Below are 20,053 nucleotides of genomic sequence, written 5' to 3' on the forward strand. Positions count from 1 at the left end.
AGTGCACTTTAAACTAGTAAATTTAATTTAATAAACGGGAGCAAATTATACACACTGTTTCTAACGTTCGTTCGAATTTTTACTTTTTGGGAACTTGCCTCGTTTTCACGTTAGGTTGCGTGAAAATTCGGTTTAAAATTATAGTTGTTAGCGCTTTATACAAACATAGATTACATTTGCTTTTCTAAATTCGGATGTTTATTTACAAAGCACGTACGCAAGATACTCTCAACTTGCATTTATAATAGGCTTGTTGACGCCCGCGATTCCGTCGATTGTGTTTATATTTTGTTTAGACACAAAATTATATTAAATAATAAGATGCATCATTTGTCTTTATTTATATTTTTAATGACTTAGTAATTGCCAAATAGAATATGTGCCTACATAATTATGTTTCTTGGCGTGAAAATGGCGTTATTGTTTATTAATTTTAATTATTTAAGAAGATTTTGACAATATTTTTTACTAGCTACGCCACGCGTTTTCACCCGCGTAATTCTGTATCCCGTAGGAATATCGGGATAAAAAGTTGCCTATGTGTTATTCTAGTAGTCCAGCTATCTACGTATCAAATTTCATTGCTATCGGTTCAGTATTTTATTACGTGAAAGAGTAACAAACATCCACACAAACATACATCCATCCATACTTACATGAAAGTTTGTACGTTTACAATATAAGTAGGATACTTATATTCTTTTGTAATTGTTAATATTAACATCGATCGTTATTATGTGTAGCAGAATTAAAGTGGGTAATAAGACATTCGCCTTCTCTTCCTATAAAACTTCAGCTATTTTTATTCTTTGTTTCTAATATGCTTGACCATTTTTTTCGATTAAACTCAAAATGATTACTATTCTTTCAATTTTCAAATGTTTTTAAATACCTAACAACTTATACAGATAACTAACGTGAAGACATGAAATTGGTTTGCATAAATCTTTTATATGATTAACGCAAAAAAATATCCCCTGAAACAAGCACAGGAAGTGAAACAAAAATATACGATAAATTAAATAATTTAAGAACATGTAAAAAAGGAAAATACATTATATATATAATATGTGCATCAATACAGCGTATATGTGTATGGCAATACTCATTGAGATAAGAATAATACAAAGTATAAACAAACTGTGCCATGGAAACGATACCGTGTAACAAAGTTAAAAAATAAAAATGAATAAGCAGATAAATAACATCTTCAAGGTCCTACCAAATTACCTAAATCAATATTAAAAAATAATACATGGACTTACCAAAATACAAGACAAATATATGTCTTTATTTCACTTCAATAAAATGAATAATTATAACAATTTAAAATGTTATTACAATACGTGCACTGCATAGTAGAACCATTCATGGATTACTTACTCTGAGGAACTATTTGCAACCAGCACAGAGTAATTTTATATACCTATATGGTTCAAACATCGCATCTGACTTCATGCAATAGGTGACGCATACGCATTATTTGAGTTGCCACTATAAAGACAGAGTCGAACTTTGGGGAGTTTTATATAAAAATTAATTACTTAATTACTAATCGGAAATAATTATTAGTCATGTTAAATATACACTCAAACTCAAACATTTATTTGTTTAACTAGACTTCTTATATTTATATACTTTTATATCTTTTTTGTTTAGTTTTTCCATAGAACATTGGAGTTTTTATATTTTAACTTTATATATGTATAAAATTCTCGTGTCACTATGTCAGTGACCAAACTTCATCTGAAGGGGGAGACCCATATCCCTTTGTTGTCCCTTCCCAGTCCTTTCCTTTATTCCACTTATTAATTTAAAATCAGCAATCCATTTGTGAAAGTTGTATATGTTAATAGATTGACTTTGACAGATTTTGAGCTTCTTATTTTAAAGGTAATTGTTATAAGAGGCGCCGTCTAACAAAAGTGAACTTAAACCCTTAACTGAAGGCACATATCTATAAACCAGATGACGACTTTTTAAAAATAAATAATCCATTTCAATTATTATTAGCTAGTTACATATTATTTCAACAAATCCACCACGTACATTGAATCCATTATATAGGTAGTAACTGCGCCTGCGGTTTCACCTGCGTAAGTCTGCATCCCATAGGAATATTGGGATAAAAAGTCACCTGTGTGTTATTTCAGTTAACCAGCTATCTACGTACCAAATTTCATTGCAATCGGTTTAGTAGTTTTTGCGTGAAAGAGTAACTAACATACATACATACATACATCCATAGTTACAAACTTTCGCGTTTATAACATTGTAAAGATACATCGTTTAAGTCGTTTTTGATAAATTATTATCTAAGAGTACTAACTAGTACAGTATTATGTTATCTGTGGTACTACGTATTCTATATATATATAGGATAGCGCTATATTGCTGCATAAAATAATTAATCCCTGTAAAGCATAGTTCGTGCGAAATTAATATCAGTTTAACTAGCTGTTACCCGCGACTATAACCGCATCAACCTGATTGATGATTGATGATTTTTATTCAATGATTTAAACACAAAATCACAACCAGGGGACACAAAATTTTCGTATATTATAATTTATACCAATGTAGTCTGTGTATTATATATATCAGATAATTCGATGTAGGAATCGGATTATTTATTGTAATGATTATATAAATAATAATTTATGCAAGATTTTACATTAATATGCTCATCTCAGCCGCCAAGCCGCGATGTTACATCGCCTCTTGCAGTCTTTCCTTTTTTTTAATTTTACATTTTCAAAATTAACTGAAATTAAAGCCTTTCTACTCCAAATTACCTTTTATTCTAGTAAAAATACAGGTTCAAAATAAAAAAAATACACAGGTTATGAGAAATCACCATGTCATCATTAAATTGGTTTTTTTTTTTGCTTTCATCGATCACTTTCGATAGCAATAAGAAGTTTTCAATTCAAAACAGGAATTCCTGAGCTTTGTAAGTTCAACAAACAAACAGTTTTCAGCCTTAAGATAGCAGCCCAGTTATTTATATTGTTATATTAGTCACAGTTTAGTAACGATGCGACTATAAATATCTATCGCTACATATCGCACGGGGATTTCCCTAAAAGCTAATGGAACAAAGTTGCCATTGCAAATATTATTTAATAATATTATGTTGTGTGTTAAGCATACTTATTATTTGTTTCTTCAAGAATTAAATTTTTTAAGTTTTTTAATGTATGTGGTTGTACACTTACCCCACACTAATTTAAACATCGTTCTCTAATAAGAGAGCGGTGTATTTAATTTGTATATTGTAGGAAAAAGACTTGGGCAACGCGATGTTTTCAGAAATAATGAACCATGATAATTTATCGGTCGGTGTCGATAAGAATGAAATTATAACAATACGAATTTTAGGAACAATTGCGTCAATTTAAAACTACTGTCATAGTTAGTACTTTATACTTACACTACATTACTCGAGATCTAAGATCTAACTCCACGCGGTAAAACCAGTACGCGCTAACCAGAAAACAGAAGAACGAAGAAAGAAGACAAATAATACAACATTACATAATCATCCATTTATTTCATGTCAAACCAAATTAGGGTCGTTCAAAATTGGGTGCGAAAGTAATTAATAATCAAATAATATCAATAAATCTTTTATTTAGAAAAAGATGCGTTAATAAACTAGGAATACACAATAATAGACAGACAGCTTGTAGGGTGTCTAGTGTTTGGAGAGTGCGGAGTGTATTAACTAGGTGTGGGACGAGTTTTCCGCAGGTGTGAATCGAGTTTGTGCGGGTTGCACTACGCGGGTGTGCGACGAGTTTGTGTTAATGTTTGACTTAGGTGTGTGACAAGTTTGTGCGCGGGGCATTACGCGGGTGGGATATAAGTTTGTACGAGGTGTGAGACGATTTCGGTGAGTTTTTATGCGGGTGCGAGACGAATTTGTGCGGGGTGTGCGCGTCGAGGTGTGTGCCCAGTGTGTAGGGGCCTCGGCGTGCGGGGCCCACGGGTCCGCTTGCCCCCAGCTGGGGCCCGAGCACTGCTCTCCTGGAACTTCTGAAAGTTGCATAAAGTTTAGTGTAAATGTGTGTATGAAAAATTATCTTGGTTTAATTGGAATGAGGCATTTTAATTGAGATATAAAGATATCACATTTTCTTTGAATCCGGTTGGAATAGAAATAAATAAAAACGATCGTGCTGATAATACCCGAATCTTTTTACAGTGTCACAATGTTCAAAACATTAATAAAAATATATTAATACTGATTAAAGAGCATATGTTGAATACATTATTACTAGCTTGCCGCCCGCGGCTTCACCCGCGCCGTCAAAGCAATTGAGATGTTTCACCACGGTGAAAAAGAGAAACTTATTATAAATTTTTCATTATAATGTGACAGTTGTCACTTGAATAACCTCACCTCTTCAAACTTGATCACCTCCACGATTTCGGTGATCTTCTTCTCCAGACTCTTGATGAACAGTCTCGCGTTGGTAACATTGATGTCCAGGTTATGGCCCAACAGCTTGAGCAGCGGCAGCGACTCGCATTCTGATGAACTGAAGAAGAAATAATTCAATTTTAATTTTCTACAGCATTGAACTGCGTGAACTGAGAGGAGCTGCGGGCACCAACTAGAGAAATATGGTAATAAAATGAACTTATCGTAACAAATCGGCGAGTACGAGGCGAGTCTTCTCGTACGAGTCCCGAGCGACTCGAGAAACTTCTGTGAATTCAACTTGGTTTTTTGTGTATTTTTCCTCATCTATACTAATATTAAAAAGCTGAAGAGCTTGTTTGTTTGTTTCAAAGCACTGATCTCAGGAACTACTGGTTCGATGTAAAAAATTCTTCCAGTGTTAGATAGCCCATTTATTGAGGAAGGCTATATATGTCCCACGGGCGAAGCTGGGCGGACCGCTAGTTATTAATGACAAGATAGCAACCTGGCAAGCGAGTGCACTTGCTGCAGCAGCGAGTCGAGCACGAGGCGAGTGCTGGCGCACGCGGCGGCGCGCTGGCGCCGCGCGCCGCGCCGCGCCGCCAGCGCGCTGCGGAGCGCCGCGCTGCTCTCTTGCTGCTTGTGCAACTTCGCTTGCTGTTTCGTGTGCTCCTCCTCTGTTTTATGTCGGTTTATTGTATTTTAAGTAGTGGTGGCTCAGCGGTGAGAACCTCGGACTTCAAAATCGATAAGTCGGGGTTCGAGACCGGGCGAGCGTGCAGGAAATAAATTGATTTTTCAATTTATCTGCAAATGTGGATAACATCACCACTGCTTAAAACGGTGAAGGAGAACATCGTGAGGAAATCGGCATGTCCAAGAATCAAAGTTCGACGACATGCGTCATCTGCCAACCCGCACTTGGCCAGCGTGGTGGATTATGGCCTGAACCCTCATAGGAGGCCTGTGTCCCAGTTGTGGGAACATGTATGAGCTAATGATGATGATGATGATGATTGTATTTTTATTGGAATCAACGCATGTTTTTTTTGGCTTTATACTACATCTTACTAACTGCATAACTCATCCTTTATGGTACGGCACCATAACTTGTGTTATAGGTGTCTATGGGCAACGCAATTAGCTTTAAATATCTGGCATTGCGTCTGCTCGTTTGCCTCCTAATGGTACCTGAATTTATAAAAGATTGTCATTTCGCGATTGTAGTGGTTGAAGTCTGCAACTGAAAGTTGGAGGGTTAAAAACTAATAATTTAAAAACATGAAAAAACCGATCTAAAAGCTTAACATGTTATGGATTACATACAAATAAAATAAACTCATAACAGAACGAAAAAATAAGAGTAGAATTTAGAACCTCCTTCATTCTTAGGACGTCAGTCGGTAAAAAAAGTACCTATTTCCTTTTTCTTTCCAAGTTTAAGTTAATACATAAATTTTTAGTTTTGTAGCCGAGTGGTTTATAAATAAGGAATTTACTTTTCAAAAGAATAAATAATGATTGATCACGAGGCAGGATACAAACCCGCGTCATTTTGCCAATTTTTTTCTATAATTTAAGCATTTTTCAAATTTCATACCAATATTAGCTCTTAGCGATTTGACAGCGTCGCTCAGGTTCTTGAGTTCGGTATTAACTTCGTTTATGTAGTTGAATAACGCGTAATTCTCCTCCTCACGTCGCGTAAACTCTATCATCAGTTTATCCACGTCGTCTTCCTGCATGTACTCCTGAAATTGGTTTTTTAAAGTATAAATGAATAATGAAATAAAAAATGGGTGACATACGGACGGACAGACAGACAGACGTGGCGAAACCATAAGGGTTCCTTTTTTTGCTATTTGAACTATTGAACTCTTAAAAACACGGCTACTTATTAGAAGCATGATTGATGCTTCAAGCCATACATTAGTAAATTGAAATATATCATAATTTAATGGTTATTATTGTGACAAGCTCGGTAAATTGGAGGCTCATACCCCTTTCCTTACCCTTCCCAGTCCTTTCGTTTATTCCTCTCGTCATTCATTTCTTAATCTCATTCCAGTTTGAAGTAGGCAATCCATTTGTAGAGGCGTAAGGTTTACAATCCACCTTACACCTCTCCAAATGCTCATGGGCGGTGGCAGCGCTTACCATCAGGCGACCCACCAGCTCCATTGCCGCCTGTGACATAAAAAAGTATGTCATATATACTATACAAATGTACACACACACGTCCAAGAATAAAAAGTGCTACGACATGTGACATCTGCCGACGCACTTGGGCAGCGTGGAGGATTATGGCCGTGGCCGGTATGGGCTGATGATGGAGGGGCACCTTCAAGGCGTCCAGCAGGGTGAGGTGCGCGCAGTAGGCGGCGAGGCGCAGCTGGTGGCGGCGCGCGCGGCGCGCGGCGGCGCGGCGCCCGCCGGCGGGGCGCCGCGCCGCGCCCTTGCTGCGCAGGAACCGCTCCAGCTTCGCGCTGTGCTCCAGCTGCCGGTGCAGCTCGCGCACCTCCTGTACCCCGAACATTTTGGTTGCAGCTGTTAGCCCGCGTGTTCCAAGGTGTACACAGTATCCTGCTACTTTAAGGGTTGCCTGGTAGAGATCGCTAACTAGCGATTTGCTTACTTAAAAGTAATGTAACGTTCCGCTTGCTTGTTTTTTCTTATTAGCAATAAAGAATTTCATTTCATAGCTCGCACCGGGGAAGTACCACAGCCACAGAAGACCGGCGTGAGTTATCTCATTCTGCTGTGTTTCGTTCGGTGAGTGGGGGAGCCGAAGGCCCATATCCTTTTCCTTCCCTTCCCAGTCCTTTCCTTTATTCCTCTAGCCAATCCTTTCTTAATCCCTTCCCAAAAAGTCGGCAATCCATTTGTAGAGGAGTAAAGTCTGCAATGGATCTTATGCCTCTATAAATGTTCATGGGCGGTGGTAGCGCTTACCATCAGGCGACCCACCACCTCCATTGCTGACTGTGACATAAAAAAAAAGTTCTATTCTTCAAAAATGTCTCTTTTGCTATTCTTCAAAAATAAAAATATATATATAATTTCTGAAGAAAAAACCCGAAACTGTGTGTACCAAATTTCATCCAAATCGAATCAGCGATTCAGTCGCGAAAAAGAATCGGACAGAAAAAGTAACTTTGCCTTGAAATCTGTAAAAAATATACCAAGCAGTGCCTCCGATAGTCCACAGCCGCTTTTTCCTTCAGCGCTTCCAGCTTGGCGCACCACTCCTCGCGCTGCTCGTACGTGGAGATGGTGCCTTCCACCAGCTCGAGGGCCAACGCTTTGCCTTCCATCAGGCGGCGCACCTGGCCCTTCCAGATTGTGTTGAAAAACTGACTGGAACGGGTTATCGTAGCATTTAAATATTCATTTTATGGACATAGAAAAAGATGTACTTATATAATTTAAGTGTTTCTTAATAAAATAGTTAGCTTTCCTATTTTTAGGGTAGAACGATGAAAACGAATTGGGAATGTCTTTTGTTGGAAGTTGATTAAAACAGAATACGTTAGAGTGTGAAAAAAAATCAAGAACTCACATTTCTAGTGCATTACGTGACTTCAACTCATTTTAGAGTATAGGACATAGGTTAAGACTAAAGTGTTGCCATTTCCTATTATAAATGAAAGAGTGATTATAATGTACTAAAAATGTTCTATTCTCTACTTCTATTTTAGTTAAAAAGGCGCTTACCGATCGCACAGAAGCCGGTCAATGTGCAGGCGCATGTTATAGTTTTCGCTGTTGACCGAGTTAAACTTCATCATAGCTGTGTTGAGCCGGTTCTCGAGTTGACTCACTATCGTTTGATTGTCTGTCGGTTCATACGCCTGAAGTACGCACGACATAGCTTATGTTTTAGGAAAGACAATAATATCTATTCGCTACCAAAAACCAATTAAATCAAAAAAATAGGATATGTGTGAGTCGGACTCATTATCTCTGAAATCTTCAATAATTATCTTACTATTACCATTTATGAAATACAGCCGGACACAGAGACACGTAGAGAGACAAACGCACATCGAAGCCAACATAAATATGTATTGCGCTTTAAATGTTAAAATTACTAAGAAAAATATTATCACCTTCTCTGATCCTTTCGACCTCAGCTTTTTAATTTCCTTCTGCACTTGCTTTAAAAGGAAGTCCAATTCATTGATGTTCGCCCGATATTCCTTTACTTCCGCAGAATGCGTCTCGTAATCCTTTAAAAGTGACAGCAGCTTTTCCCGCGTTTTCGCGTTTTCCAGAACGTTCGATGTGCTTTTTGTCAACTGCGATTTCAGTTTTTCTCTCAGTAAAAAAATTACATGAAAATACCTACTTATTTATTATTATTACTACTACCTACCTACCTACTTATTATTTACCAATAGTATATAAGTTATTTTTTATAATTAATAAATGAGTTCAATTAAGCAATACGTGAGGGTTGATGTTTTTAACAAAAACCTAAATCGCCTCAATTATTGGGGCATCAGCTTTCAAATGAAGAAAACATCACAATTGGTTCACCCAGTAGAATGTTCTGAGGTAACACCACTCCAAAAATTACTCAATACGAGAACCTCTTCGTCTTTTTGAAGTCGGTTAAAAGTATGTTCAAAATGTATTATTTTTCTTCTAGTTTACCTCACGAATGCAGTTATAAAAATGCGTTATTTAATAGGATTTTTTTTTATTCAGTCTAGATAATTCTAGAATATTGTAAAGCTTATGGTTATTAATACAAATATACTAAGAATAGGGTAGATTATTCTTTCGACTTTAAGCATTTCATAATCAAGAGTTCGCATTCTTACAAGAGATGGAAAGACAAAACCAACAAAACAAAATCTCTTAAAATCCATCCGTTCAGATGTTGACAAGTAAAATGATACATTTATTCTTACTCTAATTTATGGCATGTGTGATATTTAAAATAAAAAAAAACCAATAGGTAATAAATTATTTATTATAAAATATAAAACAGCCTAATATCAAACTCCTGAAATGGATGGAATGATTATTTTTTAATTTTGAGTGTATATAGTGTCCCACATCTTTTTTTGTACCTTTTCTTTGTTTGAGTGGAAAATCTTGCATAGATACCCACTGCCCTCAGGAAATGAGCCGTGGTATACGTCGGATTCCTACCGACGATAACCCCCACTGTGTTCCGTCGAGCCGCTTTAGTGTAGTGGCCACAGGACATAGTATATATCCAACCTTTCGCCGGTCAGCTAGTGCTCATAAACTTTGTTAGATCCACAATTGCTCAGTTTAGTCTTTGTTGACAATTTTATTGACAATCTCTTAAAAACATTATGTTAATACTGTAGCACATATTTTTTCGGGACCTCTTAGCATATGCACATATTTTGTTTGGAAGAACTGGAAAAAAATTAACAATGAGTTAATGATAATAATAATATTGAGCCCAATCTATTCTCTAAGACAGATCTTATAAAAAATTACTTAGAATAATTCTTGATATGGTATATTTGAAAAACATTGATGTTTCAAAAACAAAACAATTGAAAATGTTAATAAAATAGTCAACAACTCAAACTCAAACATTTATTTATTCAATTAGACTCCTTATAGAAGAAGTTTTGAATTGTCATAGCACAGTTTTAGCTTTTACCACCAGAGATTCAGAAATTCGAAAATTCGCAATTCAGAGGAAATAAACAGTTAATTATAATATTTAATTACCAATCAGTTTATAGGTATATTATGTACAGGCAGCTATAATTATAATTTATTATGTTTAGGCAGCTAATAAACAATTAATTATTTTTCAATTACTTTATAAAACTAGCTACACCTGCAGTTTAAAGCACATATAATTATATAGCTTTTAACTTTCTACACTGAACATAGTTTCTGTGTTAGATAGTTCATTTATGGAGGAGGAGGAGAACTACAGAATTTCTAGCCGGCTCTTCACTATAGAAACTGCTTTCATAACCTGTGGTAAGTGTTCAAACTGTATTATGATGATTCAAATGCTTCTATACGAAGTCTAATTAAATTAATAAATGTTTGAGTTTGAGTTTGATAGAATTATTTAAATTGGACCAGTACTTCCTAATGTCAATGTGTAGCTAATTTCAATGAACAAAACAAACTCATCAACTTTTAATTATTATTATAGATTACTAGCTGCGCCCCGTGGTTTCACCCGCATAAGTCGCCTATATATGTTATTCCAGTTGTCCAGCTGTCTACGTACCAAATTTCATTGCAATCGGTTCATTAGTTTTTGCGTGAAAGTGCAACAAACACACACACATCCTCACAAACTTTCGCATTTATAATATTAGTAGGATATTGTATTGTTAATATTTAATAAGTAATAATAAAAATCTCCTTACCTGTTTAATATTTCTGCAGTCCTTTTTTAAAAAGAACAGTGCCATTTCATGATCAGTAGGCAGTGCCTGAGAGAAAGAGATAAACCAACATTTATCGTCCCACCATAATATATTATGTTCATTTAAATCTCCATGTACAAAACCACCTTCAAAATATAACTTATCCACTGCTTGAAGCACACAGGTATACACATATTGCCATTTTTCCATAGGAATTACTAACTCCGCCAAAGACGGAGCTCTCTTTTCATCACCAATAAATGACATTAAAACACAATGTGATTTGCAATAAATTGGTGATGGGGCATTGATTCCGACAGCCTGCATTTTGACTAACAAATCAAACTCTTTTTTGGCCCATTGCTTAACCACTTGCCGAGTATTTTTGTTTACAAACAACTCTGTGAATTTATAATCTGGCCTCACATATGGTTCAGAGGAAATAGTTGTGTGAATCTTTGTTTTATATACTTTTATTGCACACTGATTCAGGCCACGGAAAGGGAAACTAAAGTTTGCATGTAGAACTAACGATTCACTTCCATGAGAAATAATGTTGTCTATATTTCTAATCAGTCCACAATTGATTAATTTTCTTAATATCCGTCTTGAATACTCATCTTCTATGATCAGTATGGCAACTTCTCTCTTAGTATTATGATGATGGTAATAAAAGCGTAATTCTCTAAATTTATCAGAATTTGGTGTCTGTATATAAGCACAATTAATTGTGTTTAGATTTGCTGGAAACTGAAGAATTTTGTTATCATTTCTGAAGTTTCTTTTTGATGTATTCTTCAATGCTTTAGGGCTAGCGAATTCCTTTAATTGTGCATCAATCACATCCCAATGTTTATCTATGTGAAGATCTTCGTCGTATATGTTTTCTTGAAACGTGTTCGATTTCAGATCTAATTCAATCACGTCGAACCCTTGATTCACTTCGAAACTCATATTATGGCTGCACCACAAAGAATCTTCTATGGCTTGTAATGGTTTTTCCTCTGACATAACTATGTGGAAATTTTCGCGGTAAAAAACGTAACACGAGAATTATAAGCAATAACTTGTGAATTTAAACCCGCAATGTCTACGCTATATATTATTGATAGCTAACTTTGTTACTTGATTTAGTATTCACAGTTTTGTAATGCGCTAACTACGTCTTGATACTGCCTGCCACCCTATGTTTTGCACATATATATGGGCCACTATATTGCATAATTTTAATGAAATTTTGGATTTGGGTAGAAATATTGCACAATATTACAGATTAGAGGAGGGTGAAAATTTATAAAATTATGTCATCCGCTTCTAGAAACTGAGTTTGAGACATGTTTCATAATATTTGGTATATTACTTCAGATTCACGGATTGCAGTTTGCACAAGTAAAATATTATAAATAAATAACTTTAATAATTCCTCAGTTCAATGACACTGACTGCTGACATAAAGAAATAATGACGTATCAACTATCAGGGTACATACAGATATCACAAGACTTTTAAAACGTGGCGGCTTTTCTCATATAAACAAATTCAACATCAAGATATAATTCACATAGCGTTACCTAGTAATTACGTTTAGTATATAATTATCCTCCAGTTATGTATGGAATATAGTTATAAATTTTGTGACATTATGTAAAACAATATACCATAAGTAACCTACCTTAAGTTGTATCATTATTTTATCGAGATCGGCGGTCAGCGATTGTATAATGTTCCTTTGCACTCTAAGGGTGGGCTTCACACTGCTCATGACATTAGCACGATCGACCTCCATTACTCTAAACTAGAAACACATAAATAGTAATAAACATTTTAAAGAATCACGATTCACGAAGATGATACTTAAACCCACAAATGCATGGCATATCGTTAATAAATTAAACAACAAAAATTAGAGGAGTTCACATCCTATACTCCTAGCCATGTTTCATTCAAATATAGTGAGTTTGTGGGGAGTGATAGACGTATGTTTGTCTCTCTGAAACGTAAGAGCCGTTTAACGGATTTTCATTCTACTTGGCAGTGCTGAAGGTTGTGTATCAGAATAACACATACGCGTAAGCTATAGAAATACTTGTTTTTTTACGTGGAGTCGTCTGCGCGTGAAACCTTATTGCATAGCTAGTTCATGATTATACTACATATCATCTAGTTACCCGAGTAAAGATGCCTGATTTGTAATATATGTTCAATTCAATAGTTTTAAAAAATCAAATAGGCACAAACAAACAAAAAATTAAATCTTTATAACTTTAGTTTTGAAAATGCCTCGAGGTTTTAGAATCTAGGCGAATGAATGATGAAATCAACTATTCCAACTTTACTTGTCATCACAATGTAATGAAACTATGCGTATTAGTCCTTCAACACGCAAAAATTTGCATTATTGTTTTTTAAAGAAAACTAGTAACCGACTTTTATGAGTAATTATCACGCATTCACGTTAAATACTCATGACATGATTTATTATTGTTTGTTTAAATTAATTCAGTACATTACGCCATTTTGAACGAGCACTAGCAGCTCTTATATCAAACTTTTCAATGAATATGGGCCAAATGCACTTAATTGAACACGCGTGTGCGCAAACGTGTGGACTTCCTTGCATCTCTTGGTGCGACGGGGCGCGAGATCTGATGGAACCGATGAGACGCCGAGTGCAGGAATCAAAGGAATCCTTACGAATTTTTATAAAATGTGAAAGTGTGTTGTTTCCTTTCTTTCACATTGTGATGGAGCGATGTTTTCATATCATGTTTTTTTATATGGTGATTTTCTTTGACTACGAGAGGGAAATGCTAATGTAGCAGGTAATATATAATATTTTTATATAAACCTAAGCAAATTTACTATTATCACAGATAACATAATACACAACATTAGGGCTGCCACCTCGAAAGTCTGTCACCCAGTACAAGAAACGTGAAAACCCCGGATTTTGGATCTTACTACCCGGACGTTTCAAGAGTTTTTATTTTTTCTAAGTTTCTAAGTGGAAAAAATATAGTTTTAATGGTTTTAAATATTTATTTATTATTTTTAATCAATTTAAACTAAATTACGTTTAGTTTAAATTGTTTAATTTACGTTTCGACTCGAAACTTTCGAGTCGCGCGCGACCGTTGGGCGTTCATTATTTTTTTTTTTTGAAAAGTGTAAAACCCGGACGACAAATAAAACCCCGCCCGGACGCTCCCCGGACGCCTTCTAAACTAGGACAAATCCGGGGAAACCCGGACGGATGGCAGCCCTACACAACGTGATACTATTTTTTTTATTGTAATTTATTTTGGGGTTCTATTGGTGTCTAATTCGAAAAGCCTCATTGACGATTTTTCCCTCTTATAAGTTATTTAAGTTTAGAATATCTACGAATTTTCAAAATAAGACAATTCCATCATATGGTACGTTGGTATATTATAACCTCTCAATAATTGTTATTGGAAAGAAAAAGCTATTTCTTTCGCGCCTATGGGAATTTTCAACTAAACACCTACCTGTCTTTGCAGTTTAGATAACTCATCCTCCGCCATTTTTTCCATTTCCATATCATCGCTCGGTCCAGACATTTTTACGTATTTAATGTTCTATTCTAAATTTGAATTATATTTTCAAATTAAGAAACGAAGCTGTTTTACTAGGCCTTGTAAATTGTAGTTAAATCAATGATGCTAAGCAACGAAGATTGTTTATGCTCCATACAGAAAGCTAGGCATGTTTTGCGAAATAGTTTAGTGATACTACTAGTATAGAGTTATGTTATCTGTGGTAATCCTATCCTACCACCCCTCCGACTAATATTATAAATGCGAAAGTTTGTAAGTATGTGTGTATGTTTGTTACTCTTTCACACAAAAACTAATGAACCGATTGCAATGAAATTTGGTACGTAGACAGCTGGACAACGGGAATAGGCAACTTTTTACCCGATATTCCTACGGGATACGGATTTACGCGGGTGAAACCGCGGGGCGAGCTAGTATTTTTTTTATAATTTTTACATTTCTTGAATTAAGGTAATCATTATTATGCATAAATAATAAATTAATGCTATTATTATTTGTATATTCTTATTTAATGGGTTATTATATACAAGTAGTTTCCATAACCAAAGAGTAAAACGGAAACCAATTGATAAGACTTCGCTGTCCGTTTGTCTTGTGTCATGATGTATGTCCCCAATGAACTCTTCATCAACTCAAGCGATTTTTATGAAATTTGGCATTTTATGTGTAGTTTGGTCCAACTTAAGATAAAGGATAGTTTTTATTTCGATTAATTGTCCCAATAATTAATCCGACAGCAACGCGTGGCCGGGTATGCTAGTAGGTCTATAAAGCTTTAAATGTCCTTACAACTATATTATCGTCACTTTAACGTGCATGAACAAATTTATAAAACTATCGACAAAACATGTTTGTGCTAATGATACATAAGAAATATCTTGTTTTTAGATACATCTGAATGTGATATATGATCTCAATCACCACTTCCTACTCCAAAGAAATAATTAAAAGCATTTTGTTTCGCCAATTATTCTTTCAACTGTCCGTAGCTTGCTCGCCAGCACGCCAGTCACTCAGTTTGGTTCACCTTGATTATATTGCTATCTTTGTCCCTCTTATGTCTGACTTACCGGTTCTGTAGTGCTATCTCGTTTTCGCACACGTGTTGTTTGGTCATTGATAAGATTACACAGACGTACCTGGGAATAGTGTGAGGTAAATGCCTACGGGGATGTTGCATTTAGAATGCGTTAGGATATGTTATAGATAATGCAATTGTTGTATTGTACAATCTATGAAATAAATGTAAAAGGATAATAACAAAATAAAAAAAAACAACAGCATTCATAATTTTGATGTTAACTTGACTTTTCAGTGTTTATACATACAATCATTTAAAAATAAGTATGTATTGGCAGTATTCCATAAATTTTTTCAATGAATGGTTTATTTTGTTTAAAATATGGTAAATTAATCACAATAACTTTATAGTTATGTCGTGCCATTAATGTAATACGGTATAATAAATAATCATTAAGCGCATTGTACTCATCTATTATCTATTACATTAAAACGTCACACTACACATTAGGAGTGCATTTTAATACCTCATTAAGTTTCAATTTCAAACAATTTCACTTAATTAAATTAAAATTAACCAGTCATTTAACGACTTTCAAAGCAATGTCTTATCCGTTCGCTAGTTCGTATATTTTTCAACGTCTACGATATTTAATCTGTGCCGCTTCAGGCTTGTAACGCTTCGAAGGTTTTAACTCGCTTTGTTGTGTTGCAGTCGTCGTCGCGGCAACTGTACTGCGGACGCGCGTCGCGTTACTGGTTTCGTGATCACACCAAGTGCAGTGCTACACGGAAATGATACGCTAGTGAACGTAAAAACACATTATAATGGCATTAAAAAAGGATTTCGACATCCCTGTAAGTGTTTTCAAGCAAATAAAACTACCCAAAACGGTGAAAATACAAAAGGCGTTCGAGAAACTGTTCAAAAAGAATAACTATACGAAAATAGTGCAAAGTTAAATAGCCGCTTGTTTCTATTCAGTGTAAATAAATGGCCGGTGAAGTTAGTGAATTTCGTAGAAGTAGTACACCGAAATTTATTGATACCGAGACGGAATTTGTTGGTAAGGGGATAGTTAAGCCGAGGAGTCGGAGCAAGAGTGGTAATAGGTTGGCCAGCGCGTTGAGTGTATCGGATGATAGTTTTTACAAGGATTTAGAGGACTACGTGCAAGAGATGGCGAGTTCGCGGGACACTACCATGGAGGGGGATGATGTGTGGACGCAGTTGCAGCAGAAGGAGTCGGACCTGCTTCTGGCGGCGGAGCTGGGGAAAGCCTTGTTGGAGAAGAACGAAGAGCTGAAGAAGGAGCAAGAGAAAGCCGCTGAGGAGTTCTCCAAAAAACTCGAGGTAGGTTTGGCGGTCTTATTCGAATCAAACTGTTTGGTTTAACATAGTATTTTCTTGTTTGATTTTACGCGAGTATTATACATTTAGAAATTAAAATTTATGGTCACGCTCGCTGTTAAGTGTTCGAAACGTCGGGTTAATAATATAATGAATAAATCGCGTTTAAAATCCGTTAAAAAGTTTTAATTTCCAAATGTTTGGTTTAATTCATGATAACATACAAACACTGCGATTTATATCATTTCAATTATCGTAAAACGTTTTTTACATTTTAAATAGGCAATTTAATTAATCATTTGTCGAATTCACGTTTTGTAAACACGTTTTTTTGTTATTCTTAATAGTATAAATATAACTAACTATCCTATTGAGATTAATATTCCTTTTTTTTTACTTTCGTTAGTTTCGTCTGTATGTTTGTATGTAAGTGAATTTAGACTGGATTTTGATCTAATTTAAACGGTCAGGATTTACTTAAAACTACAATTATCAAGGTGATAATGCAATATTTCATGAGTCTATCTCATTATTCTCATAAGAGTTACCTGAATTAAATAATTATTTTTTCTTTCTACGTAAAATATACTTTCTATAAGATTGAGACAAATGGGTTGATTCCTTCATTGAAGTATTATTTTGTATTTGTTGCACCTGTATTTTAACTAGAATCCATGTTAATTAGGAGTAGTGGATTTAAACGCTTTTAGATTTAAAAATTTCATTAAAAAAGAACTCAATCTATCATCCCTCCCCAATTTTTTCTGTTCCCCTTACAAAACCCGTTTAGGCCTCTGCCCCCACAAGGAGGCATTATCACCCACTTTGAGATAGACTGATCTAGTATATAGAGGATTAGTTGTAGCATAAGCGTTTGGGTACATGTCACAGGTACATTCAGTACCTACGTATGTCGCATGTTAGCGACTATCGACAGCGATACCTTATCATGAAATCGATAAATGTAAATAATTAATACGACAACCACGGTAAAGCAATTCCACATGAAGCCGGTGCGAGCATTGCTATGATTTAGTAACTTGTAAAACGTTTAAAAGAAGGAAAGAAAGAAAGAAATCATCGTTTCATCCGCGTAAGTCCGTATCCCGTAGGAAAATCGGGATAAAAAGTTGCCTATATGTTATTCCAGTTGTCCCGCTGTCTACGTACCAAATTTCATTGCATTCGGTTCAGTAGTTTATTGCGTAAAAGAGCAACAAACACCCACACATCCTTACAAACTTTCGCCTTTATAATATTAGTAGGATATAGTAGGATTAGTGGGATATTAGTAAGAATAGTAGGATATTAGTAAGAATAGTAGGACTAGCTTTCCACCTGCGGCTTTGTTCGCGAAATTAAAATGCAGTCCTTGGGTTTTACCCCCATTATTCTTTTACCTATTGGATTTTTTTATTTATTTTCGAGAGAATAACTATCCTATGCTTTCACGGGTTTCAAATTATGTTCGTACCAAATTTCATCCAAATCTGTTACTGAGTTTTAGCGTGAAAGAGCAACAAACAGACTTACATTCAATAATGTATTAATATGTAGGGATTATATATAGTCGAGCGCCAATAAGACTGGTCCCGAACTGGTGAAACTGGTGTTCCGTTATGGTGATTCAGAACTGGATCCGGCTCCCGCGCCTCATTGTCTCGTGGGTTACTGTCCTCGAATCGACTTTGGTGATTTACAAAAGTTATTAAGTATGTAAATAATAAATGCGGTCTAGAGCGAGTCGGAATCGCGATACTGGGTTACGTTCAAATAAAATTATGAGAACTGCAAAGAATTGTTCGTCCATCCTATTTATGACCGCGCCAACCGTTGCTTGACATGGATTATTTATTATTTGTAATTATAGCAACAACAGTAATCGATTATCTCTCACAACTCCAACTCTAACTATCACGTTTGGTGACGGACGGACGGACAAACAGACAGACAGATAGACAGACAGGCGGACAGCGAAGTCTCAGAAATAGGGTTCCGTACTAGCCTTTGGGTACAGTGCAGTAAAAAACAAACAAAGAACAAATTAAATTTTGAACGTACACAAAAAAACGGAACATGTTTATTTTCAGAACGAATAAAACTCATTTCCTCACTGATGATTAAGATATACAGTAGATCGTCTTCCCGACGTTCCTTCTTTAAAATATACATACATACATATCAATCATACATATTTAAAGTTTGTTTTTTGGCTAAAAGAATATTACATGTAAATTGTGGAGTATTGTGGGAGTCGAGCATGTTTCGGCACGAATTGGGCCAGCTCGCACCGGGGAAGTACCACACCCCCACAGAAAACCGGCGTAAAATAGCTTGCTATTGTGTTTCTTACGGTGAGTGGGGGACCCGGAGGACTATTTCCTTCTCCTAGCCCTCCCTAGTCCATTCTTTCTTTCCAGTCATCAATCCTTTCCTTATCCCTTTAAAGCGGACAGCGCATTCTCAGAGGTCTAACCAAGTCTCTGTGAATGTTCATTACTTTGCGAATCTCCATGGGCGGTGGTGATTGTTTACCATCAGGTGAACCACCAGCTTAGTTATCCGCTGCGATATATAAGCAAATAAATATAAACCATTGATCAAAAAATGTAATTTTTGAAACTATTTCGTCATTCAATTATATATATTTTCTTAATTTCCAATTTAATTTATCCAATTAAGAAGATAAAGTATCGTATAACGTTTCACGTATATATTTATGAATGTAAGAGCATGCGGCAGTGACCTACAAATCTAGATCATGATATCCCGCGGCTAGGCGACCTCCATTTTCGGGTGCCTTGATCACATCAATACATATTTTGTTTTATAATTAAACTCCGCGTCCTCCGGATTCGTCTGTGGTACCTTTGCCGTTCCATCAGAACCTTTGTGCCCGAACAAAACGTTAGAAAAAGTATTGAAGCCTCTTTGCGATTCGACGGGTATGATGTGAGCAAAACCGGGATTTAATCACTACGTTGCATAAAACAGAGTCGCTTTCTCTGTCTGTCCCTTTGTCCATATGTTTGTTTAAATCTTTAAAACTACGCCACGGATTTAGATGGGGTTTTTTAATAGATAGAGCGATTCTAGAGGAAGGTTTGTATGTATGATAACATCTATTGAACTACTCTGAATTTAACGTGTACAAAGCCACGGGCATCCTACTAATCCTACTTCCTACTAATATTATAAATGCGAAAGTTTGTAAGGATGTGTGCGTGTTTGTTGCTCTTTCACGCAAAAACTACTGTACCGATTGCAATGAAATTTAGTACGTAGACAGCTG

General features: G+C 35.7%; 4 protein-coding genes across 5 annotated transcripts in view; 1 reads left to right on the top strand and 3 right to left on the bottom strand.

The window, feature by feature from the left end:
• LOC119836250 overlaps positions 1-1,447 on the bottom strand; it is an 8,786-nt gene extending 7,339 nt beyond the window's left edge. The window contains exon 1 of one of the 2 annotated variants that reach the window (XM_038361528.1): positions 1,384-1,447. The gene's annotated coding sequence lies outside the window, so the exon portion shown is untranslated. Of the gene's footprint in view, positions 1-1,265 lie in introns of both variants that reach the window. The other variant, XM_038361527.1, reaches the window with a different exon arrangement.
• A 2,097-nt stretch (positions 1,448-3,544) lies between these two features.
• On the bottom strand, positions 3,545-14,393 carry LOC119836273 (coiled-coil domain-containing protein 63-like). The gene is made up of 10 exons (XM_038361561.1): positions 14,322-14,393; positions 12,485-12,607; positions 8,539-8,727; positions 8,144-8,280; positions 7,612-7,786; positions 6,771-6,950; positions 6,030-6,180; positions 4,935-5,106; positions 4,406-4,544; positions 3,545-4,038 (listed from the first exon to the last, which is right to left on the bottom strand). Exons 1-10 carry the CDS (start codon positions 14,391-14,393, stop codon positions 3,904-3,906), a joined length of 1,473 nt encoding a protein of 490 aa, XP_038217489.1. The 3' UTR covers positions 3,545-3,903.
• LOC119836274 (serine/threonine-protein kinase RIO3-like) lies at positions 9,390-12,252 on the bottom strand. The gene is made up of 2 exons (XM_038361562.1): positions 10,813-12,252; positions 9,390-9,826 (listed from the first exon to the last, which is right to left on the bottom strand). Exons 1-2 carry the CDS (start codon positions 11,821-11,823, stop codon positions 9,758-9,760), a joined length of 1,080 nt encoding a protein of 359 aa, XP_038217490.1. The 5' UTR covers positions 11,824-12,252; the 3' UTR covers positions 9,390-9,757.
• Positions 14,394-16,114: 1,721 nt separating the features above from the next.
• Positions 16,115-20,053, top strand: part of LOC119836317 (bicaudal D-related protein homolog) — a 73,566-nt gene continuing 69,627 nt past the window's right edge. The window contains exon 1 of the mRNA XM_038361614.1: positions 16,115-16,764. Coding sequence (XP_038217542.1) covers positions 16,405-16,764 — 360 coding nt within the window. The 5' untranslated portion in view covers positions 16,115-16,404. The remainder of the gene's footprint in view (positions 16,765-20,053) is intronic.

The sequence above is a fragment of the Zerene cesonia genome, chromosome 23, assembly GCF_012273895.1.
Source record: "Zerene cesonia ecotype Mississippi chromosome 23, Zerene_cesonia_1.1, whole genome shotgun sequence".
Taxonomy (NCBI): Eukaryota; Metazoa; Arthropoda; class Insecta; order Lepidoptera; family Pieridae; genus Zerene; species Zerene cesonia.

Excerpts from the sequence above, each read along its gene's own strand:
- LOC119836274 (XM_038361562.1), bottom strand. The coding sequence starts at position 11,823 with ATGTCAGAGGAAAAACCATTACAAGCCATAGAAGATTCTTTGTGGTGC. Across the intron at positions 9,827-10,812 it reads ACTGCAGAAATATTAAACAG|TTCTTCCAAACAAAATATGT; the intron begins GTAAGGAGATTT and ends ATTTTTTTCCAG.
- LOC119836273 (XM_038361561.1), bottom strand. The coding sequence starts at position 14,393 with ATGTCTGGACCGAGCGATGATATGGAAATGGAAAAAATGGCGGAGGAT. Across the intron at positions 6,951-7,611 it reads ACTATCGGAGGCACTGCTTG|GAGGTGCGCGAGCTGCACCG; the intron begins GTATATTTTTTA and ends TTCGGGGTACAG. Across the intron at positions 4,545-4,934 it reads CAAGTGCACTCGCTTGCCAG|TTCATCAGAATGCGAGTCGC; the intron begins GTTGCTATCTTG and ends TTTCTTCTTCAG.